Source organism: Zingiber officinale, chromosome 5B (assembly GCF_018446385.1).
Source record: "Zingiber officinale cultivar Zhangliang chromosome 5B, Zo_v1.1, whole genome shotgun sequence".
In the NCBI taxonomy this organism is placed as follows: domain Eukaryota; kingdom Viridiplantae; phylum Streptophyta; class Magnoliopsida; order Zingiberales; family Zingiberaceae; genus Zingiber; species Zingiber officinale.
In genome coordinates this window covers 78,482,619-78,508,812 of record NC_055995.1, presented here as the reverse complement: position 1 = coordinate 78,508,812, position 26,194 = coordinate 78,482,619, and the positions used below count along the sequence as shown (strand labels likewise).

The window sequence follows — 26,194 nt, the reverse complement described above, 5'->3', positions numbered from 1 at the left end:
ATAACATTAGCGAAATAAATTATTTTAGGGGAAGAGCATACAAAGGGCTTAATTTGGGGTTAACGACCAAGTAAATAACATGATGTTAGGGTTAAGACCAACTCGTTATCTAAAAAATAATTAATTAATTAACATTGAATCTGAGATGAATTTTATTTATAAAAATTTTTCACATAATATATAAATAAATAAATAAAAATATACAAAAAAATAATCATGACTGTCAGAATTATCAATAAACCAACTCGTTATCTAGAATTAACTGCAGTGACACATAAAGTGAAAACAATGTCGACATATTGATGCTATTCCTCTTTTATTAATATTTGACCCGTTCCCTAACTTTTATCAATTACCAAACAGGTATATTACTAAATGTAAAACCCTAAACTTTTTTTATAGAACCAGTCATATATAGATTTTGGTTTTTTTATAAATTAATTAGTTAAAATAATATATTAATCTTGTTCTATTAGGATAAAAAACAAAATTACACTTTTAATTTAAAAAGTATTCAAAAATATGCTCAAATTGAGGATCTTAACTCATCACAATGTTCACTTTATTCCAGCTTTATATAATAATTGTTTAAAAAAATATAAATCCAGTTAATTAGTCATAGATGACTAATTCATCAATTCTATAGAATTTTTTTGATGAAATATTCACAATAAACGATTAAAAAGTTCAACAGCTATTGATTATGCATCCTTTAAAAAAAAAATTGAGAGTCGCTTGTCCAAAGTATCCCTTAATTGGTATGATGGTCGACTAGTTATATCACAGAAGTAAAAATGGATCCTAATCACCCAACGTCACCATACTAGTTCAAACTTTGAAGGAAAAAATAATAATTTAATCGGTGAAATTTTTAATGGGTGCAATCAAGCTACGAGGATTTTCGCTATCACTGATCTCCATCGACGTTGGCAGTGATGCTTTTACCAATTCATGAATCAATTAATCGATAAAGGCAATTGAACTTAATAACAAATTAAAAGAGATAATGGATCGTAAAACTCTTTGTTAAAGGGCAAAGTATGCAACGCCATACATAATTCACGTCACAACATGTCCACTAACCAAACTGCTAAAATTAGGAAGAGTCTGATACTTTATAACCTAAATTGGCTTTATATGATTAAGTTTAACATATCTATTTCTAAGCCCACTTGGCAAGAAGTAACATCAATCCTGCTCCCAGTAGCAAGGCAAAATTGATCATGACCTGAAGTTTTACGTTACTCTGCACTTTAGGGTTCATAAAATCAGCAGCGAGGAGATCGACAAGCGCCATGTAGATCAAAATTCCAGCGGCTACAGAATCTAGTATTCCTTGAGTGATCAAGGACGAGGGACTATTCTCATTGTAAACGGACGATATTCCAATGCCTATCACAACCCCAACCGGCGTCGTGAGAGAAAAGAAGAGTCCCATTGTTAGCATTGATCTCACCTTGAACCTTGCCTGTGTATATATATGATGAAATACAGTGTGGATTAATGTTGTCACCTTAAAATTATAATAGAAAAAAATGAAACACAACAAAAGTAGTATACTTATTGCATGATTCAATCAAACATTGATACTTGTAAATAATTGCTCTCTTATAACATTTGATCGAACCAGCCAATTTACCACTTTATAACTCAAAAATTATAATGGGTTGAACTAGTTTGAGCCAATATAATCCCTTCTCGGTTCGAAAACATTAGAACTCAAAGCCAACAACTAGATGATAAATCATAATGGTAAGTAGGCATGCTATTATTAATTCATTACTATTTTTATACACTGTGAATTTTAATAGTAAACTTGCAAACAAACATAATGCATGAACAATTATTGCATCTACCAATCATAGAAATGAATAAAAGCATTCACTATGAGTTTAATTCTTTTCAACAAAAGTCAAGAACTAGATGTCAGGCCAGAATGTGCAAGGTAGGCTCATTATGTTTTTCATGGTACGATTGATTGGTCATCACATTTAAGCTATGGATTTTAATGGTAAATTCAACTTTTAAATGAATTATAAGGAAAATAAATAAATTGATTACACAGGTAACTAAACATTCATAGCTGAGAACAATGTGTACCTGAGAAATGCATCCTCCGAGTCCCATGCCCTCGAGGAACTGGTGAAAAATTAGGGCAACCAAGAGAGGTTTTAGGGTTGATGGAGAGTTAGATACACCCAATGAAATCCCTATGATCACGGAATGTACTAGAATTCCCAACTCCAGAACCTGTTCATTAGTTTTAAAAAAAAATAATCAAATTATTAAGAAAGATATGGAAATAATATAATTTTGAAAAATGAATGTAATTGCACCTGAGCGATAATTCGATGGGGAATTAGTTGAGTCTTTGATGATGAGTCATCATCCCGCCTCTCTTCGCCGTAGTCGCATCCCTACATATGTGAAGCATAGGTAATTAAAGAACAGTTAGGTAATTAAACTTAGTTGAAACTCTAGTACCGATGGAAAAATAAAGGGTAGAGAAAATCTTTTTAGGGCCGGCGGCAATGAATATCGGTGGAGAAATAAAAAGTGGAGGAAATCTTTTAAGGGCCGACGGCAATGAATATCGGTGGAGAAATAAAGGGTGGGAGAAATCTTTTTAGGACGGTGGCAATGAATATCGGTGGAGAAATAAAGGGTGGGGGAAATCTTTTTAGGGCCGGCGGCAATGAATATCCCACATTGAGTTTTTATATAAAGTGGAGGCATTAATTTTATCTAAATTCTATCAACTATGTCATATAAATCTTATTATATTTATATCAAGCCGTCAATTTGATATTGGATAAAATTTCTTATATATATCCATATCTATATCATATATATATATATATATATATATATATATATATATATATATATATATATATATATATATATATATATATATATATATATATATAATATTTAATTCACATATTAAAATTTATTATACATATGTTTTTTATATAATTTATATTACATACTACATATACATATTTATAAAATATATTTATGGTACTATAGTTTACACGTTTCCAACTATATGATTCCTATTATGTATTTTATATCATATAAAATATGGAGAGGCATGTAAGTTGGTGGAGAGGCATGTAAGTTGGTATATAAATTCATATATTTTTATTTACTTACTAATTACATTTTCTAAATGATAAGTCCTATATATAAGAATTTATTCTTATAGATCTTGATATAAACCTATATCATGGTTATATAATTCTATTTAATAAATCTATATATATATTAGCTATACATGGTAATATTTTTAATTCATATTTGAGTTTATTAATACTAAGTCATTAATTTAATATTGAATCAAATTATATGTTTCTATATCATGTATACATAATAATTAACATATTATAATTTTCTAAAAAATACACGTTCATTACATTTACTTTTTATATATAATATATTATTTATATTAGTTATTAATTTAATATTGAATCAAATCTCTTATACCTGTCCATATATATCATATACATAATATATATATATATATAAATTATATTCTCATATTAAATGTTTTAGTTATTATCTACACATTTCTTATATACATATTATATTACATACAATATTAAACATTTATAATTCCTATATACATATATTATAATTTCTTATATACACGTTTTATATCATATATTTTATATTATACATAATATATTATTTATATTTTATTTTTACTACACGTTACATACATTTTATATATATATATATATTCCTTATTCCCTATTATATATAATTGATTAATCCATAATTATATGTTAACTTAATTAATTTAAATCTAACTATATTAATAAATTATTAATTCAATTGAACGAACCCTCTTAATTAACCATTGGTTTGTGGATATTATAGTATGTATTTGAATATGGATTGTTTTGTTTGTAACTCATGATGACATCACATTGCTCAAGTTGATTAATTTGTGCAGAAATAGCTCCTAAAGGACATGAGTCTTGAATATGTGTTTGAATTTTCTGGATCTTTTCTGAATTATCCATTCTTTGAGTTAACACCTTTAATTCTTGCTTCATTTCGTTTTGACTTAAAATGAGCTCTTCAATCATTTACTCCAATCTAGAAATTTGATTGTTCTGAGAAGGTTGTTGTTGAAAATTTTGTTGCCCAGGCTGGAAACTTGGTCTAACCCCCATAGATGTCCTTGTTCTTGATTATTTCTATAAGAGAATTTTGGATGATTCTTCCACCCAGGATTGTATGTGTAACGTCCCTAGTTTTTTTTTTCTTTTTTTTATAATACATAAACTGTTGACGCCACATACTTATACTTTCATAGCGGTTCTTGGTTCAAATAATATTACATAAATGACTTGAAGAAAAATAAACATAACTAAATATGGAATTAATCTAGAAGACCTTCGGGTTGTACTACCCTTGTTCCGAGCTGACTCACTGGTCAATGCCTCCTATCTCATTTGTCTCATTGTCTGAAAAAAAAAAATATAAACTGTGCGTCGAGAGACTCAGCATGTTCAAAATAATGTTATGCATTAGTTAGCGTCTATAATCTAGTGTACTAAGGGAAAGCACATCAAAGGTAACTTAAGACCTCTCTACTTACATACTATGAACATAGGCATAGGCAATGACATAAGCATGACAACATAAAGGTAAGCATGGTAAATGAACTAAGCATAATGATAAACTAGATCATGAGCATGTCCATAGGCACATGCATAACATGAACATAATAATAAACATTATCATAAACGTAGACCAAAACATAAACATAAACATAACATAAACATAAACGTAAACATAAGCATACACATAAACATAAATATGACTTGAACATACTTGCATGCGTACTTATAAACATATTGTTGTGGTGGCCTAGTTGCACTTAGCAGTACTATGACATAAGTTGTTGATCAGACAACTACTCTAGCACTAGGTCGGTAGGGGTCCGAACTTAGGACCGGAGTCCATCTTTATTTTGGCGCCCTCACCGGGTTTAGGTCCCCGGATCATACCACTATCTTAGAACATATCTTGTTTGATTCTGGCGCGCTCACCGTGCTTAGGTCCCTGGATCATACCACCATCCCAGAACATATCTTGTTTGATTCTGGCGCGCTCACCGGGCTTAGGTCCCCGGATCATATCACCATCCCAGAATATAATTTAGCAAGCTCCCCTGTCTTTGGTCCCTGGTTCATGACTTAACCCATAACAAGATTTGGTACGATTTCCCGAGCTTATGTCCCCGAGTACAACTAACCACATTTATCTCATAAGCATAGACATAAGTGTAATTATAAACATAAGGATGATCACTCTATAGGCATGAATATAAACATGTGCATGCGCATAAACGTAAGAAGGTTCATTTCAAGAGCAATTAAAGTTATCATGATGAGAAGAGGAAACATTAGCCTAACTATACTAAATACAACCCTTTTTCTAAACTAGAATCCGAAAGTCACATGTAACATATAAAATTGATGACAAACAAGAAGAAACATAAGCTTTCCTATATTAGAAATCCAAAAATACATGTAATGTAAAATTATCATAATATCAAGTAAGAAGAAAACATAAGCTTTCCTAATTTAGTATTTCCAAAAATACATGTAGCATGAAAAATTACCATGATATCAAATAAGAAGAAAATATAAGCTTTCCTTTAGAATTTCTAAAAATACATGTAGCATGTAAAATTACCATGATATCAAGTAAGAAGAAAACATAAGTTTCCCTAATTTAGAATTTCCAAAAATACATGTAGCATGAAAAAATATTATAAGTGAGTTTATTCATCAACATTCAAGGTTATCATAATAAGAAACAAGAAGCAACATGAACTTACCTAATCTAGAGGTTGGAAACCTAACTCAAAAATGTAAAATGAGTAGGAATAAAAAAATAAATCTAGATACTGGACAAAATAATTGTGTAAATCCAAGCTGGGGAAAATATTACATGAAAGTAATTATTCCATTTAACAAAGCAAATCACAAGCGGGTTACTCACTTATTACTTTATTCAATTTGTTTTAAAGACATGCATGAAAACAAACCTGATTTACAAATTTTAAACTAATCTTTTCTTTATGGTGAGTGACACATCTCCTTGTTGGCTAAGCATTAAAATTTAATTTAAGACAAGGTTGATTTATAACAAATCATAATTACGAAAGTTATGATATATATTTTGAATTATAATTCTAAATATGAAATTGTGCACATTTATCTCTCGGTAATAGAGGTAAAGAAGAAACATTAAGATTTTTTTTAAAAAAATTACTTGTACATACTCTGCACTTTGACATCGTATTTACCTATTATAACCCCTCTTCAAAACCTTAAAGCCAACCCATACAAGCATATCTATTCTTTTATAGAGCACTATTAACACACTTAAGCATAAACACACATATGCATATAATTTCATAAAATATCATAAACAGCATAAAATCTAGAAGCCAAAACCATACATGCACTTACTCACCCTTAACATATTAAAGTATAGCAACAAATATGTATATTATCATTAAAACATGATTGAACCTATCCCTATAGTCCATGATTAAATTATACTATAATAGCTTAATCAAACATTTATCATATATATAAGAAAAATCCATAACATGCATGGTCATGAGACATTATTGTCCGTATGTATCATCAAGTAATTTTCCACACCTACTACAAGTCTATAAACGACGTACAAACCCTTAAAAAGAAACTCAAGAAGAGAACTTAAACTAGGACATCAAATATCAATCCTTAGTATCTAAAATTCATAAATCATAGAATTTAACTAGAGCATTGCAAGTTAAAGAACATGTCTTAAGTACTTAGCTATTACTTCTTGTCTTATCTTGAAACTCTAGTACAGGTGGAGAAACAAAGGGTGGGGAAAATTTTTTAGGGCCGGCCCAAAGATACTTTTATTCCAGCCAAATAATGTTAGTACGATATTAAAATAATAGCCTACGGATGTAGTCAAGTCGGTACTCAGGCAGGATTTATCAGCATGAGGCATAGTTCAATCCTGACATATCTAAATATCATTTTAGATTATCTTATATTTAGAAAAATCACTTGGCTAAAGTTGAAAGCCCTTATAATTTATCCCTATAAGATCATAAGAAATCGTTAAGATAATGATTTCACTTTTATACCACCAGTTATAATGTATAATAGTTAATTAATGATTCATATTTTGATTAAATTCAAATAATTTTAATTAAGTTGATAAAAAAAATTTTTATATAACAGTATTTTTTATATAATTTTTTAAACCAAATTAAATTAATTTATTTTTATACGTTAGAGTAGCTATTTAATAATTATTAGCTGATATATTAGATTGGATATCCTTTAATTTTGTTTTTTTATTGACTATTATGATAATTAGGTAAATTTTGCAAACTTATAATATGACAACTAAATTTAATATTAGGAAAAGAGAGGTGAAAAAAAAAATCATCTATTCTATTTTTCTCCCTCTTTTCCTTGGTGTGGTGGTCGGCCCTTCCCTTTCTCTTCTCTCCTCTTGTTGTGGCCGAAATCTATCATCTCTTGGAGCTTGGAGGATGTGGCCGGATCAAGGAAGGAGAAGAAGGAGAGAAAGCATGCATCCCTTGGAGCTTGGTTGGTGGAAAATTCTTCATCCTTTGGAAGTTCTTGTACTTGGCCGAAACTTGATGGAAGAAGGAAGAAGGTGCCTAGGTGGTTCTCATCTTGGAAGATCGTTGCCCACACAACGTCCGAGGTTAGAAGAGGAATACGGTAGAAGATCAAGAGGTCTTTCTAAAAGGTATAACTAGTAATTTTTCTTTCCGCATCATACTAGTTATTTTTGGAAATAATACTAAATACAAGAGGCATACGATTCTAGTGTTTCGAATTTGTTTTCGATATAGTGTTCTTTTGTTTTTCTTTTCCTTGTGATTTGATTGTTCTTTTCGATTGACCTAAAGTTATTTTAGGAAATTAAATATTAGCTTTCCTTAAAAGGTTTTGTCTAGTCGGTGGTGGTTGCTCTCATATCTAAGAAGGCTATGTGCCTCGCCACGTCAGTACTGGGAACCAATTTTGGAAATTAATATTTAATGGAATTAATAACTTAGGTGATTTGGATCAAACGTGTTAAGTTCCGCAGGAGATCCAAGTCAAAACCTAAAAGAATAAATAGATTAAGTTTTGGATCAAACGTGTTAAGTTCCGCAGGCGATCCAAAATTTAATTTAAAAGAACACATGGTAGCTATGAAAAGGTTCAGACCTTTGTACAAAATTTTTGTACAGTGGAACCTCTAGGTTTTCCGAGTAGCAACCAACAATTGGTATCAGAGCTAGGGTTTTGCCTCTGTGTATTTGGTATTAGTTTAATTATGCACATGTCATACATAATTTAGGCAGAATAATAGTAGGATGTGCTAACTTTGTGGATGCAGGATCCAACTATTATGACTTATAGTTATTATGTGTGTGATTGGACCCTTGGACATGTCAAGGGCATTTATTGTGTGTGCATGATTGTATTATAAAATACAGCAGGAGCTGTATTTAGTTTTATTAGGATTTTATTTTGATCTAGTTACATGTACATTCCTTTTATGGAATAAAGGATCGATGGATGTAAATTTTATTTTATGTTCGATCTAGTTTACATGTACATTCCTTCGAGGAATATAGGATCGAAAAATGTAAAATTCTATTTATGTCGCAGATCGAATCTTGCAAGGCGTGGAACCTTTTTGAGGACCAGAGGCGCAGCGGAACAAGGAGCAAGATGGATGCGACAACTAGACCCGGTGGCGGTGGCGAAAGATGGCAGCAGCTAGGGTTGGCGATACACGAAGGACAGCAATAGATAAAAAGCCATAATAGTTGAAAATTAGTTTTTCTATTTATTGCTTTTTATGTTGTGTTGTGTGTGCTTGTTAGTATGCATGCTAAGTAGGCTAGCATAGTCAAAATTCCTCACTTTAAATAACTAAGTGGGAGAGGGATTTATTTTTAAATAAATTCCACGGTCTCCATTACTAGTTTATAAGTGATGCAACAAGCTTGCGCGTTGGCTCTGAGTGCCTTCCTCCATATCGGATGAGCTTGTTTGCGGATCACTAGCTTAAACTTCCATTTTGGATGACTATAGGAAGTTAATTAAGAGCGTGTGATCTTCCCCATCGGAAGGGGCACAATCTTATTAATGGACTTAGTGTCAAGTAATGGTAAACACTTAGGCACGTCTAATAGTATCCTCCCCATCGGAGTCACTGCTATTATTTGTGTGACCGAAGAAAACCAACTATTAATTTGTCAAATAAATAGGTTGACAATATAATAAAATTAAAAACTCCTCTTACAAATATTTGATTTTGTATACGTTCACACTATCGTGGCATACAAAATTCACGGTGTTTGAGGTAATTTTATTTGTCATAAAGATTTATTGACAAGATAATTAATGGGTAAACCCCTCCTCTTACAAATGTTTAATTTTGTATACGTCCACACTATCGTGGCATGCAAAATTCACGGTGTTGGTGAATTTAAATAATATTGTTTGAGGAATCAATGTTATTTTAATTTCAAAAAGTTTTGACCAAATATTTGATCAAAGACAGATCAACTATTAATTTTATTCATCATAAAGAAAAGTTGATGAGATAATAAAATTAATGAATAAAATCTCCTCTTTGGTTTTGTATACGTCCACATTATCGTGGCATACAAAATTCATGGGATTTTTAAGGAGTTGATCTTGACCAAATATTTTTTGTGACTCTTAGGATTTAAAATGTTTGTCAATTCCCTAGTTGTTATACTATAGAAAAGACTTAGTAGTCCCAATTGTAATGATTGGAAATAGGACTTGGACATTAAGGTAGACTGTCTTCTTAGAACTAAGAACAATATAGGTGTATTTAATTCATTAGTTGAAACATGTCTAGTGGTGTTATCTACCAGAACCTGGAGTGTAGATACAGATGTCATTAATCATGTTTGCAATTCATTGTAGGGTTTCAGGAAACCCAACAACTAAATGAAAATTAAAACACCGTCTACATGGGCACTACTGCAAAAGTAGCAGCTGTTGCAGTGGGAGAAGTTTATTCTCTAATAGGAATAAAATTTGGATTATTAGATATTGTCTTTACATACTAAGTTTAGAAAGAACCTGATTTCAATTTCTAAACTATTATAGAATAGATATTGTGTCTATTTTGATAACAAAGTTGTTATCAAGAAAAATAGGGAAGTTATCTATTCTGGTATGTTGGTAGACAATTTATAATCCAATAACTCCCATGATACAACAAATGGAAATTAGTAACACATCTTCTAACTTTAAGAGAAAGCAACCTTTAGAAATGAACCAGTTATATCTTTGGCATCTAAGGCTAGATTATATTAACTTGAGTAGGATTCATTGGTAGCTGATGAACTTATGGGTTCATTGGTAGTGGAAATCTTTCCAACCTGTGAGTCTTACTTGGAAGAAAAAATAACCAAGAAGCTTTTAAGTCTAAGGGGTTTGGAGCCAAAGATATATAGGAATAGGTTCATTCTGATTTGTGAAGACTTTTGACTATCCAGGCAAGAGGTTGTTTCAAATATTTTGTCTATAGACAACTATTTGAGATATGGATACATTTACTTGATGTGCCGCAAGTCTAAGTGCTTTGATTAGTTCAAAGAGTACTAGGCTGATGTGGAGAAACGACAAAGTAAAAGTATCAAGACACTATGGTGAGATCGTAGTGGCAAGTACCTCTTGGGAGAATTTAGGAGTCACTTATCAGAAGTAGGGATTCAATCCCAACTAACTGCACCTGGTACACCCCTACAGAATGGTGTAGTAGAAAGAAGGTATAAAACTCTTATAGAAAAAAGTAGATTGATGATGAATTACCAAATTCGTTTTAAGGATATACACTAGAAACAGAAGTGTACATAATACCTTCCAAAGTCAGAACTCTCTACTCATATAGAATTGCTGAATAGACGTAAGCCTATTTTGAAGCATATTCAGATTCGGGTAGTCCAGCACATATGCTGAAGAGAGACAATGATAAGTTGGATAGGAATTCACTTGTTTGTGGGTTATCCTAGAGAAATGAAAGTAGGTTTATAGTTTTTAAAATCAGAAGGTCATTGTTAGCATCAATGATCGATTTTTAGAAAAGGACTATGTAATAAACCTCGTGCCCATAAGAAAATTTGTTCTTAAGGAAATAATAAAAGACATGTCTAATCTAGTACCAACTGTACAAGATGAGATACCACAAGGAAACTGCAACATGTATCACAAATGATACACAATTGCAGAAAGTGCCTCGTAGTAGTGGGAGGGTTGTTATGCAACCTAAAAGGATTCATGTTTTGGGAGAGTTTTTGGACTCGATCCCTGGAGGACATGAACCTGATCTCCGGACATATGACGAATCACTCCAAGATAATGATGCAGCATCTTAGCAAAGAGTAATGAATAAAAAGAATTAGAATATATGTATTCTAATAAAATCTGGAAGCTTGTAGAATCACCAAATGGTGTAAAAGCCTTTGGATGTAAAAAGGTCTATAATAGGAAAAGAGGGATAGACAGGAAGGTATAAACTTTCAAAGCAAGGCTTGATGAAAAAGGAAACTTTTTCACTGGCAGCCATGCTTAAGTCTATCAGGATTCTTTTATCTATTTGGCAAGTGGATGTCAAGACAGCATTCCTTAAAGGAAGTCTTAAAGAAAGCATCCATATAAAGCAACCAGAAGGGTTCATTACAAAGGGCTAAGAGCATCTTGTGTGTAAGCTCAATCAGTCTATGGACTGAGGCAAAGCTTCAAGGTCTTGGAACATCCGGTTTGTCAAAGTAATCCAGACCTATGGATTTATTTAGTAACCGGATAAGTCTTGTGTATACAAAAGATGTGATGGAAACGTGGTGGTATTTCTTGTACTATACGTAGATTACATTTTTGATAGTTGGAAACAATATCAAGGTGTTATCGGAAGTAAGGGTATGGTTGTCCAAGCAATTCGTTATAAAGGACTTAGGAAAATAAGCACATATTCTTGGGAACAAGGTTCGCAAGAAAAGAATGTTGTGCTTATCTCAAGCTTTATATAACAAGCTCGTTTTAGCATGCAAAACTCCAAGAAAGGTTTTCTACCTTTTAAGCATGGAGTGTCTTTATCTAAAGAGATGTCTCTGATGACATCAAAGGAGATTGAGGACATGTAGGCAGTTCTTTATGCTTCGAAAGTTAGACAGCCTAATGTATGCTATACACGAGATCAGAAATCTGTTTTGCCAAGGGCATAGTTAACAGATATCAAAGTAACCCTAGACAAGGGCATTGGACTGTAGTAAAGCATATATTAAAGTACCTTAGAGGCACTAGAGATTATATGCTAGCTTACAAGACAGTTAATTTGGTCCCTGTGGGTTACACGAATTTTGACTTCCAATCAGATAGGGACAATAATAAGTCAATCTCGGGGTTTTTGTGTTTACATTAGGAGGAAAAGTCATAACTATGGAAGAGTGATAAGCATAGGTGTTTTTCTGGACTCCACCATAGAAGCTGAGTATATGGCAAGCCTCTGAGGTAGCCATAAAAGCTAAATGACTCAATAACCTCAAGATGGACTTAGATATGATTTCTGGTTTGTCCAAAGATTATTACAATTCATTGTAATAATAGTGGTGCAGTAGCAAACTCGAAGAAACCATAAGTCTATAAGGCAAGTAAACGCAATAGAGCGCAAGTACCACCCAATACGAGAAATCGTATAAACGAGAAGAAGTTGTTGCTGCCTAGATTGCATCAAGTGATAACCTAGAAGATTCTTTCACTAAAGCCCTTAAGGCAAGAGCTTTTGATGGGAATGTTGAAGGTTTGGGAATCAGATGTATGGCAGCAGATATAGCAGCTTAGTCTTTTAGTATAAGTGGGAGATTGTTAGGATGTATACTAAAAGCCTAGCTTTTGGTATAAACATTTATCTAGAAATAAGAATCACATTGGTCAAATGACTACATTTATGATAAATGTAGTTGTTCAATTAATTTATATTGTAGATAACATGGTGTGTGGTGTCACACACAGAAGATCATGTTATCAGTACCTTATAAATTATAAATAGTAGCTCACGACCAAGATGGAAAGGAACAGACCATTAGAAGGTCGTAGTGTAATTAGGTATTAGTTTATCTTAACTATATAATTACACTAGTACACTTAGAGTGTATTGAGTAGGACCATTAGAGGTCGTTTCTTTTATACTGACTTTATAAAGGAACAAAGACCTCAGTTATTATGGAAGTGTGTGCTCTTAATCCTAATATAATAACAAGCATATATATTTGATATTTATTTCTTTAATTTATCAATGGGTGAGATTTAGTTCGATAAATCAATAAGCCCGATAAGTTGGGAAATGATATCACTTATAGTGTGTGTTGTTGATTATAGAAGGAAACTGTGTCCTAGTAATCTAGGTTGAGAATGTCCTCAAGAGGAGCTCATAAGGATTGTCATGTTAAACCCTGCAGGTGGACTTAGTCCGACATGACGATGAAGTTGAGTGGTACTACTCTTGGAGTTAGATATTAATTAAGTGAGTTGTCAGTAACTTACTTAATTAGTGGACATTTGTTATCTTAAACACAGGGAGACTGACACACTCATAATAAGAAGGAGCCCAAAATGTAATTTGGGATTGGTGCGGTAGTTCAATAATAGTTCTTTAGTGGAATGAATTATTATTGATGAAATTAAGTTGTGTGTTCGGGGCGAACACGGGATGCTTAATTTCATCGGGAGACCAAAACCAATTCCTCCTCTCGGTCCCTATCGTAGCCTCTAGTATATAGAGATTTATACTCACTGCATACCCACCTTCTTACCCATCCAATGGGGCCGGCCAAGCTAGCTTGGAACCCAAGCTAGGGTCGGCCAAGACCAAGTCGATGAGCCATGTAGGTGGCCGGCCAAAGCTTGGGTCCCAAGCTTAGGTGGTCGGCCACTAGAATATTAAAGAGGATTTTTATTAAAATTATTTCTTATGTGGATATCATAATTTTAAAAATTAAAAATTTCCTTTTATAGCTTTCTACAAAAGATTAAGAAAAGAGATTAATCTCTTTCCTTATTTGTAGTTTAAAAAGGATGGTTTTAATTTTTGGTAAAAACTTTCCTTATTTGTAAATCATCTACATGTTAAAAAAAGAGTTTAAAATTTGAAATCTTTCCTTATTTGTTGATTAAAGGAGGATTTTAAATTTTAAGAAAACTTTCCTTTTTAACCATGTTCATGATTTAAAAGAGAGTTTAAAATTAAATATTCTCTTTTATAAGTTTCTACAAAAGATTAAGAAAAGATTTGATATCTTTCCTTATTTGTAGATTAAAAGAAATTTTAATTTATAGAGATAACTTTCTTTTTATCCACATGTTTAAAAGAAAGATTTTAATTTATTAAATTTCCTTTTTATAAACCAATCATGAAGGGATAAAATTATTGGAGAAATTTTTATAAATTTCCGGAAGCAAATAAGTAATTTTTAATTGGTGTTTAAAATTTTATTTGCTTGGAGATTAATTTGGTCGGCCATTATTATGATGAAAAGAAAATTATTTTAATTAAATAAATTTTCCTTTTCAATGGCAAAAGAATTAAGGAAGTTTTTATTAAATTTTCCTTATTTGCCAAGACCAAGGATTATAAAAGAGGGGTAAAGGAGGCTTCAATAGATTGACTCTATTCTATTTTTCTCCCTCTTTTCCTTGGTGTGGTGGCCGGCCCTTCCCTTTCTCTTCTCGCCTCTTGTTGTGGCCGAAATCTATCATCTCTTGGAGCTTGGAGGATGTGGCCGGATCAAGGAAGGAGAAGAAGGAGAGAAAGCATGCATCCCTTGGAGCTTGGTTGGTGGAAAATTCTTCATCCTTTGGAAGTTCTTGTGCTTGGTCGAAACTTGAAGGAAGAAGGAAGAAGGTGCCTAGGTGGTTCTCATCTTGGAAGATCGTTGCCCACACAACGTCCGAGGTTAGAAGAGGAATACGGTAGAAGATCAAGAGGTCTTTCTAAAAGGTATAACTAGTAATTTTTCTTTCCGCATCATACTAGTTATTTTTGGAAATAATACTAAATACAAGAGGCATACGATTCTAGTGTTACGAATTTGTTTTCGATATAGTGTTCTTTTGTTTTTCTTTTCCTTGTGATTTGATTGTTCTTTTCGGTTGACCTAAAGTTATTTTAGGAAATTAAATATTAGCTTTCCTTAAAAGGTTTTGTCTAGTTGGTGGTGGTTGCTCCCATATCCAAGAAGGCTATATGCCTCGCCACGTCAGTACTGGGAACCAATTTTGGAAATTAATATTTAATGGAATTAATAACTTAGGTGATTTGGATCAAACGTGTTAAGTTCCGCAGGAGATCCAAGTCAAAACCTAAAAGAACAAATAGATTAAGTTTTGGATCAAACGTGTTAAGTTCCGCAGGCGATCCAAAATTTAATTTAAAAGAACACATGGTAGCTAGGAAAAGGTTCAGACCTTTGTACAAAATTTTTGTACAGTGGAACCTCTAGGTTTTCCGAGTAGCAACCAACACCGGTAACTTGATATTTTGGCAAAAAGTGGATACCACCGCTCGAAAATCATTCAGCGCTGGTCGGTCCAGAATGACGTTGTAGGCTGAAGGCACATCCACCACAATGAAATTGGTCATCCGTGTCATCTTCAGCGGTTCTTCCCTGAGCGAGACGGTCAAGCGCAGTTGGCTGATCGGCAATACTTCATTGTCGATGAACTCGTAGAGTGGAGTCGTCATGGGCAGTAAGTCGTTCCGGTCAATTTGCAGCTGGTCAAATGCTTTCTTAAAGATGATGCCCACTGAGATTCCTGTGTCAACAAAGGTATGGTGAATAACTTAATTAACTATTACTACTCGGATAATCAGGGCGTCGTCATGGGGGATCTCTACCCCCTCCAAATCTTTTGAACTGAAGCTGATCTCAAGTCCCTCGATCTTCTCCTTACTGCAGCCTACTGCATGAATTTGAAGTCGCCGAGCATGCAACTTTCTCGCCCTATTGAAATCACCGTCGGTCGGCCCTCCGGCGATCATTTCTATCTCTCTCTGAGTTGCGTTGCTCCTATTTTCTTCCTCCCGAGCCGAGGGTTGTCTTCGTTCGGCTTGCTCCCGAACTTGACTTTGATTGCTTCGTTGTTAAGCTGGATTGCGACATAGTTCGACCTCTGTCCTTTCACCTTCCCTCCGCCCAACTGATCAGCGCCTATATCTCCGATCGGGTGACGGTGTTTGATGATACCGCCTTCTCGGGCCAGTCTATTAGCTAGGTAACAGTCCCGAGTATTATGAGTCATCGACTGATGAAAGGAGCAAAACATTGGTGTCCATATTTTGCCCCTGGAGGTGCTTGGGCGTCCGAATCCAACATGTTGCACGACATGCGTCCTCCACTCATGTTGTTGAGTTCCTCCTGATCAGGGCCCTTTAGGAGGTTGATGGATGCTCGATTGACGCCGCTTGGACACCGTCGTTGGTTCAGCGTGTACCTCTTTATTCTTGATAGCCTGGACTTCTTCTACATTGATGTATTCATTGGCCCTTTTCTGTAGATGGTCAAAGTCCTTCGACGGCTTCCGGATGAGTGACCGGAAGAATTCTCCATCAGCAAGCCCCTGAGTGAAAGTGCTTACCAATACATCCAAGGAGATCATCGGAATGTCCATTGCCACCTGATTGAAGCACTGGATATATATCCTCAAGGCCTCTCGCGACCCTTGCTTCAGTGAGAATAAGTTCACGCTTGTCTTCTAGTGGCGGCAACTGCTAGCAAAATGATGTAAGAAGGCCGCTCAGAAGTCTTTGAAGCTATGTATCGAGCCGCTCGGCAAACGCTTGAACCAGTGTTGCACTGATCCGGACAACGTGGTAAGGAAAACCCGACATTTTACCCCATCCGTGCATTGGTGTAGCGTTGCCACGTTATCAAACTTGGTCAAGTGGTCATCGGGATCGGTCGTCCCATTATATTCTCCAATCGTCAATGGGGTATAGTGCTTTGGCAGAAGGTCATTTAGAATCTCCTCTGAAAACTGTCGGTTGACTTGTTCGGGCGAGTCATCCTCCCTAGGTTTCCTTTGCTTGTGTTTCGAATGGGTGCCTCATCAGAGGATGATCCCCGATCTCTATCATCCTGGCCTCTCCCTTCTGCCTGGGTCCAAAACGTACTCGTCGTAGGGGGACTAGCACATGAGGTTCTTCCCCATAGGTGTCGATCGGCCTCTTTCCATTTTGGTCCCGATTGGAAATATGTCCCATTCGATTTTCTTGTTCAGCCTGGTGACCTTCCGCGGAAGCTGCAGGCTCTTGTACTCTTCGTTTGATCGACGCATATTGCTGCTATACCAATATCTTCACCACTTGAGTCTGTATTAATGAGTCAAGATCCTCTCGCATCAACGTCATTGTGGTGAGTCGTCCAGCGTCTTCCATCTTCTTACTCGGATATAGGCTATGTTCCCACATACGACGCCAAAATGATCCTATCCGAAGGCACGAAGCTAGAAAGCCGGGGAGGTGGGATTTCCGCTGACAGGATGAAGACCTCACTATCTGTAAAACAAAACCAAGACCAGGGAAGGGGTCTCTACGTTGGCCCTCCAACGCTCAAGTCAGAAATAGGAGAGGAAAAAGTGAGTAGTAAGGATCAAGAATTTTTCTCATGCCTTTCATCATACCTGACATCCCCTTTTTATACCTTTTCAGGCGACTTTCTATATTCTCCTATTTAATATTATTGATTATCGACAAAAGATATCTTTGTCTTGTATTCATTCCATTTAATGATAAATAGAGTGTTTTATTTGGTTTTCTCCTCCCATTAATTATTCGTTATTTCCTCTCCTATCATTTTATCGATTCATTATATATAATGTCAACGCCTTTCTTCAGAGCTGGACAGGTGCCCCGCTCGTCTCGGGCTCCCGACCCACTTATCTTATTTTCCTGCCGACCGGTTAACTGTACTCGCTTACTTAGATGGCCGATCAGACAAGGGAACTTCTGATTGGCCGATGAACCACTTCCCCGATGCAGCTGAGCTTCGCTCAAGCCCTGGTATTGACCGCCTTAACTCTGACCTACACCGTGATGATTAACTCATGCCAGGTAGGCTCTTATCACCGTATCATAAGGGCTTAATTTAGGGTTAAGGACCAAGTAAATAACATGATATTAGGGTTAAGACCAACTCTTTATCTAAAAAATAATTAATTAATTAACATTGAATCTGAGATGAATATGATTCTATAAAAAAAAAATTCATAGACAATATAAATAAATAAAAAAAAATATACATAAAAACATCATGACTGTCAAAATTATAAATAAGCCAACTCGTTATCTAGAATTAACGGCACAGAAACACATAAAGTCAAAACAATGTCGACATATTAATGCTATTCCTCTTTTATTAATATTTTACCCGTCAACTAACTTTTATCAATTACCAAAAACAGGTATATCACTGAGGATAAATTTGATTCAAGTTTTAGTACATTTGATTCAAGTTATCATGTATAATTTTGATTATGTGATTATTAAATAATCACATAATTAAGATTATGGAAAATAAAATATAATCAAATATTGTTTGGTTCAACATAAGTTATGCAACAAAAACTTATTTGTTTGAAAATTTTAATGAATAACCTAGTTTAATATTTTACTATATTATCCTTAGTTACAAAACCAACTATATATATATTATTATTTTTATTTTTATTTTTATTTATTATTATTATTATTTAAACTTTATTTTTTTATTTTTTTCATGCTTTTCTTTATTTTTATGTTTTTTTTATTTTTTTATTTCTTTTCGTTTTTTTATTTTTTTTAAAAAAATATTTTTTACTTTTTTTTTAAATTTTTTTTTATTTTTATGTTTTTTTATTTTTTTTTATTTTTATATATATATTTTTTTACATTTTTTATTATTTTTTTAAAAAAATTACATTTTTTTCTATTTTTTATGTTTTTTCTCATTTTTTACGTTTTTTTCCTAATGCAACAAAAACTTATTTGTTTGAATATTTTAATGAATAACCTAGTTTAATATTTTACTATATTATCCTTAATTACAAAACCAACTATATATATATATATTATTATTTTTATTTTTCTTTATTTTTATTATTATTATTATTATTATTATTTAAACTTTATGTTTTTTGTTTTTTGTTTTTTATGTTTTTCTTTATTTTTATGTTTTTTTTTATTTTTATATTTTTTTTATTTCTTTTAGTTTTTTTATTTTTTTTTATTTTTTCCCTATTTTTTTATGTTTTTTATTTTTCCCTATTTTTTAATATTTTTTACATTTTTTATTATTTTTAAAAAAAATTACATTTTTTCTATTTTTTATGTTTTTTTCTCATTTTTTAACTTTTTTTCCTATTTAATTTTTTTTATTATTTTATTTTTTTTAAGTTTTTAATTTTATTTTTTATATTTTTCCTTTTTCCTTTACATTTTTATTTTTTATCACATTTTTCTCTTATTCGAGGGTATTTTGCGTACAAAAATTTCGTTAACCCCGGAATTTAGAAAAACCTCAGTTTTCTGAGGTTTTCTGATTCCGGGTTACATGCCCCTTTTGCTGAGAATGATCGATTACATAGTAGGGTTTTGTTGATAACCTTGGATAGATAATCAAGGTTATCAAGGATAACCCTAAACTAAACGTACGCTAAAAATAAAGCCCTAAACTTTTTTTTATAGCACCAGCCATATATAGATTTTCTTGGTTTTTTTTATAAATTAATATATTAATATTGTTCTATTAGGATAAAAAACAAAATTACACTTTTAATTTAAAAAAAAATATATTCAAAAATATGCTCTAATTGAGGATCTTAACTCATCACAATGTTCACTTTATTCCATCTTTATATAATAACTGTTTAAAAAAAATATAAATCCAGTTAATCATAGGTGATTACGATTCTATATAATTTTTTCATCAATAATCAGAATAAATCAAGAAGTACTCACAGTGGACAATAGACGAAGTCTATTTAAGAAGTTCAACATCTATTAATTATGCACCCTTTTAAAGAAAAAATTGAGAGTAGCTTGTTTATAGAGAAAAAATTGAGAGTAGCTTGTTTATAATATCCCTTAATTGGTGTAGTGGTCGACTAATTATATCCCAGAAGTAAAAAAGGATCCTAATCACCCAACGTCACCACACTAGTTCAAACTTTGAAGAAAAAAATAATAATTTAATCGGTGAAATTGCTAATGGGTGCAATCAAGCTACGAAGATTTTCGCTATCACTGATCTCCATCGACGTTGGCAGTGATGCTTTTACCAATTCATGAATCAATTAATCGATGAAGGCAATTGAACTTAATAACAAATTAAAAGAGATAATGGATCGTAAAACTCTTTGTTAAAGGGCAAAGTATGCAACGCCATATATAATTCACGTCACAACATGTGCACTAACCAAACTGTTAAAATTAGGAAGAGTCTCTAAGCCCACTTGGCAAGAAGTGACATCAATCCTGCTCCCAGTAGCAAGGCAAAATTGATCATGACCTGAAGTTTTACATTACTCTGTACTTTAGGGTTCATAAAATCAGCAGTAAGGAGATCGACAAGCGCCATGTAGATCAAAATTCCAGCAGCTACAGAATCTAGTATTCCTTGAGTGATCAAGGACGAGGGACTATTCTCATTGTAAACGGACGATATTCCAATGCCTATCACGACCCCGGCCGACGTCGTGAGAGAAAAGAAGAGTCCCATTGTTAGCATTGATCTCACCTTGAACCTTGCCTGTGTATATATATGATGAAATACAGTGTGGATTAATGTTGTCACCTTAACATTATAATAGAAAAAAATGAAACACAAACAAAAGTAGTATACTTATTGCATGATTCAATCAAACATTGATACTTGTAAATAATTGCTCTCTTATAACATTTGATTGAACCAACCAATTTACCACTTTATAACTCAAAAATTATAATGGGTTGAACTAGTTCGAGCCAATATAATCCCTTCTGGGTTCGAAAACATTGGAACTCAAAGCCAAGAACTAGATGATAAATCATAATGGTAAGTAGGCATGCTATTATTAATTCATTACTATTTTTATACACTATGAATTTTAATAGTAAACTTGCAAACAAACATAATGGATGAACAATTATTGCATCTACCAATCATAGAAATGAAAAAAATGCATTCACTACGAGTTTAATTCTTTTCAACAAAAGTAAAGAACTAGATGTGCAAGGCAGGCTCACTATTTTTTTCATGGTACGATTGATTGGTCATCACATTTAAGCTATGGAGTTTAATGGTAAATTCAACTTTTAAATGAATTATAAGGAAAATAAATAAATTGATTACACAGGTAACTAAACATTCATAGCTGAGAACAATGTGTACCTGAGAAATGCATCCTCCGAGTCCCATGCCCTCGAGGAACTGGTGAAAAATTAGGGCAACCAAGAGAGGTTTTAGGGTTGATGGAGAGTTAGATACACCCAATGAAATCCCTATGATCACGGAATGTACTAGAATTCCCAACTCCAGAACCTGTCCATTAGTTTTAAAAAAAATAATCAAATTATTAAGAAAGATATGGAAATAATATAATTTTGAAATGAATGTAATTGCAAGCGATAATTCGATGGCGAATTAGTTGAGTCTTTGATAATGAGTCATCCGTCCGCTTCTCTTCGCCGTAGTCGCATCCCTACATATGTGAAGCATAGGTAATTAAAGAATAGTTAGGTAATTAAACTTACTTGAAACTCTATTACCGATGGAAAAATAAAGAGTGGAGAAAATATTTTTTAGGGCTGACGGCAATGAATATCGGTGGAGAAATAAAAAGTGGAGGAAATCTTTTAAGGGCCGACGGCAATGAATATCGGTGGAGAAATAAAGGGTGGGGGAAATCTTTTTAGGACCGGCGGCAATGAATATAATGAATATCTCACATTGTATTCTAGGTGAGCATTTTTATATAAAGTGGAGGCATTAATTTTATCTAAATTCTATCACTATGTCATATAAATCTTATTATATTTATATTCATATTGGATAAAATTTCCTATATATATCCATATCTATATCATATATATACATAGTAATATTTAATTCACATATTAAAATTTATTATACATATGTTTTTTATATAATTTATATTACATATTACATATACATATTTATAAAATATATTTATGATACTATAGTTATCATATAAAATATGGATATCCATATTTTATTTCCACATATTATAATTTATTAGACATACCTTTATATTACATATTAGTTATATATTTTATTTCTATTTTCATCTTTAAAATTTCTATATATTAAATTTTATTCCTAAATGCTAAGTTCTTTAATTTCTATATATAATTTTATATAAAACCTCATACTAAATTTTTATCTCTATCTTTTATCCACGTCATAATTATATAATTTTCCATATATGCATATATAATATATAATTTGTATGTGATGAAATCTTGAAATTCATTGATTATGTGTTTACACGTGAGGCATGTAAGTTGGCATATAAATTCATTGATGGAGAGGCATGTAAGTTGGTATATAAATTCATATATTTTTATTTACTTACTAATTACATAATTCTATTTAATAAATAAATAAATAAATATATATATATATATATATATATATATATATATATATATATATATATATATTTTAGCTATACATGATAATATTTTTAATTCATATTAGAGTTTATTAATACTAAGTCATTAATTTAATATTGAATCAAATTATATATTTCCATATCATGTATACATAATAATTAACATATTATAATTTTCTAAAAAATCTCTTATATATGAACATTTACTTTATATATATAATATATTATTTATATTAGTTATTAATTTAATATTGAATCAAATCTCTTATATCTGTCCATATGTATCATATACATAATTTATATATATATATATATATATATGTGAGGATTGATATGCTGCGCGCCTATACAGTGCGCGACTGTGCGCGCGCAGCATATCAATCGACGTTTTTTTATTTTTTTATTAATTTTTAAATTGAAAAATAATTAAAAAATTTCATATTTCCTTATATAAATTTCTAATACCTTAATATATCCCCTTAACATATTACAATACTCAATAAATGCTTAAATTAATTTTATTTTATTTTTTTTTTTAAATCAAACACTATAACCTAATTGGGAAGCCTAAACCCCAGAGGTAAAATCTAAAAAAAAAATAGCTTTAACACTATAACCAAAGCCTGAACCCTAGAAATGAACTCTTAAAAAAATATTTTTTTTTTAATTTATAAATTAAAAAAATAAAAAATAAAAACAGTTGTTATCCTTGCGCGACGTGCACAGTCACGCACTGTAACGTCGTGTAGGATAACAAATCCTTTTATATATATATATATATATATATATATATATATATATATATATATATATATATATATATATATATATATATATATATATATATATATATATATATACTGTAACGTCGTGTAGGATAACAAATCCTTTTATATATATATATATATATATATATATTCTTATTTCTATTATTTATGCTATATACTTTATATTTCCTATATTATTTATATGGATCAAATTTTCATATATATATATATATATATATATATATATATATATATATATATATATATATATATATATATATATATATAATATATTTTCATATTAAATGTTTTAGTTATTATCTACACATTTCTTATATACATATTATATTACATACAATATTAAACATTTATAATTCCTATATACATATATTATAATTTCTTATATACACGTTTTATATCATATATTTTATATTATACATAATATATTATTATATATAATTGATTAATCCATAATTATATGTTAACTTAATTAATTTAAATCTATCTATATTAATAAATTATTAATTCAATTGAACAAACCCTCTTAATTAACCATTGGTTTATAGATGCGGATATTATAGTATGTATTTGAATATGGATTGTTTTGTCTCTGATTGTAACTCATGATGACATCACATTGCTCAAGTTGATTAATTTGTACAGAAATAACTCCTAAAGGACATAAGTCTTGAATATGTGTTTGAATTTTCTGGATCTTTTCTGAATTATTCATTCTTTGAGTTAACATCTTTAATTCTTGCTTCATTTCGTTTTGACTTAAAATGAGCTCTTCAATCATTTACTCCAATATAGAAATTTGATTGTTCTGAGAAGGTTGTTGTTAAAAATTTTGTTGTCCAGGCTGGAAACTTGGTCTAGCCCCCATAGATGTCCTTATTCTTGATTATTTCTATAAGAGAATTTTGGATGATTCTTCCACCCAGGATTGTATGGGTAACGTCCCTAGTTTTTTTTTTCTTTTTTTTTTATAATACATAAACTGTTGACGCCACATACTTATACTTCCATAGCGATTCTTGGTTCAAATAATATTACATAAATGACTTGAAGAAAAATAAACATAACTAAATATGGAATTAATCTAGAAGACCTTCGGGTTGTACTACCCTTATTCCGAGCTGGCTCACTGGTCAATGTCTCCTATCTCATTCGTCTCATTGTCTGGAAAAAAAAAAAGATATAAACTGTGAGTCGAGAGACTCAGCATGTTCAAAATAATGTTATGCATTAGTTAGCGTCTATAATCTAGTGTACTAAGGGAAAGCACATCAAAGGTAACTTAAGACCTCTCTACTTACATACTATGAACACAAGCATAGGCAATGACATAAGCATGACAACATAAAGGTAAGCATGGTAGATGAACTAAGCATAATGATAAACTAGATCATGAGCATGTCCATAGGCACAGACATAACATGAACATAATAATAAACATTATCATAAACGTAGACCAAAACATAAACATAAACATAAACGTAAACATAACATAAACATAAACGTAAACATAAGCATACGCATAAACATAAATATGACTTGAACATACTTGCATGCGTACTTATAAACATACTGTTGTGGTGGCCTAGTTGCACTTAGCAGTACTATGACATAAGTTGTTGATCAGACAACTACCCTAGCGCTAGGTCGGTAGGGGTCCGAACTTAGGACCGGAGTCCCTCTTTATTTTGGCGCCCTCACCGGGTTTAGGTCCCCGGATCATACCACTATCTTAGAACATATCTTGTTTGATTCTGGCGCGCTCACCGTGCTTAGGTCCCTGGATCATACCACCATCCCAGAACATATCTTGTTTGATTCTAGCGCGCTCACCGGGCTTAGGTCCCCGGATCATATCACCATCCCAGAATATGATTTGGCAAGCTCCCCTGGCTTAGATCCCCGGTTCATGACTTAACACATAACAAGATTTGGTATGCTTTCCCGAGCTTAGGTCCTCGAGTACAACTAACCACATGTATCTCATAAGCATAGACATAAGTGTAATTATAAACATAAGGATGATCACTATACAGCCATGAATATAAACATGTACATGCGCATAATAAGTAAGAAGGTTCATTTCAGGAGCAATTAAAGTTATCATGATGAGAAGAGGAAACATTAGCCTAACTATACTAAATACAACCCTTTTTCTAAACTAGAATCCGAACGTCACAGGTAGCATATAAAATTGATGACAAGTAAGAATAAACATAAACTTTCCTATATTAGAAATCTAAAAATACATGTAACATGTAAAATTATCATAATATCAAGTAAGAAGAAAACATAAGCTTTCCTAATTTAGTATTTCCAAAAATACATGTAGTATGAAAAATTATCATGATATCAAATAAGAAGAAAATATAAACTTTCTTTTAGAATTTCTAAAAATATATGTAGCATGTAAAATTATCATGATATCAAGCAAGAAGAAAACATAAGTTTTCCTAATTTAAAATTCCAAAAATACATGTAGCATGAAAAATTATCATAAGTGGGTTCATTCATCAGTATTCAAGGTTATCATAATAAGAAACAAGAAGCAACATGAACTTACCTAATCTAGAGGTTCGAAACCTAACTCAAAAACGTAAAATGAGTAGGAATAAAAAAATAAATCTAGATACTGGACAAAACAATTGTGTAAATCCAAGC

General features: G+C 31.9%; 2 protein-coding genes across 2 annotated transcripts; both read right to left on the bottom strand.

Moving 5' to 3' along the window:
* Positions 1-1,162: 1,162 nt before the first annotated feature.
* Positions 1,163-16,769, bottom strand: LOC121986760 (zinc transporter 9-like). Its single transcript, XM_042540701.1, has 5 exons — positions 16,559-16,769; positions 15,658-15,914; positions 2,337-2,417; positions 2,101-2,250; positions 1,163-1,468 (listed from the first exon to the last, which is right to left on the bottom strand). The coding sequence occupies exons 1-5, from the start codon at positions 16,767-16,769 to the stop codon at positions 1,163-1,165; spliced, it is 1,005 nt and encodes a 334-aa protein (XP_042396635.1).
* A 3,809-nt stretch (positions 16,770-20,578) lies between these two features.
* On the bottom strand, positions 20,579-25,444 carry LOC121986759 (zinc transporter 8-like). The gene is made up of 4 exons (XM_042540699.1): positions 25,394-25,444; positions 21,739-21,815; positions 21,506-21,659; positions 20,579-20,884 (listed from the first exon to the last, which is right to left on the bottom strand). Exons 1-4 carry the CDS (start codon positions 25,442-25,444, stop codon positions 20,579-20,581), a joined length of 588 nt encoding a protein of 195 aa, XP_042396633.1.
* Positions 25,445-26,194: the final 750 nt, after the last annotated feature.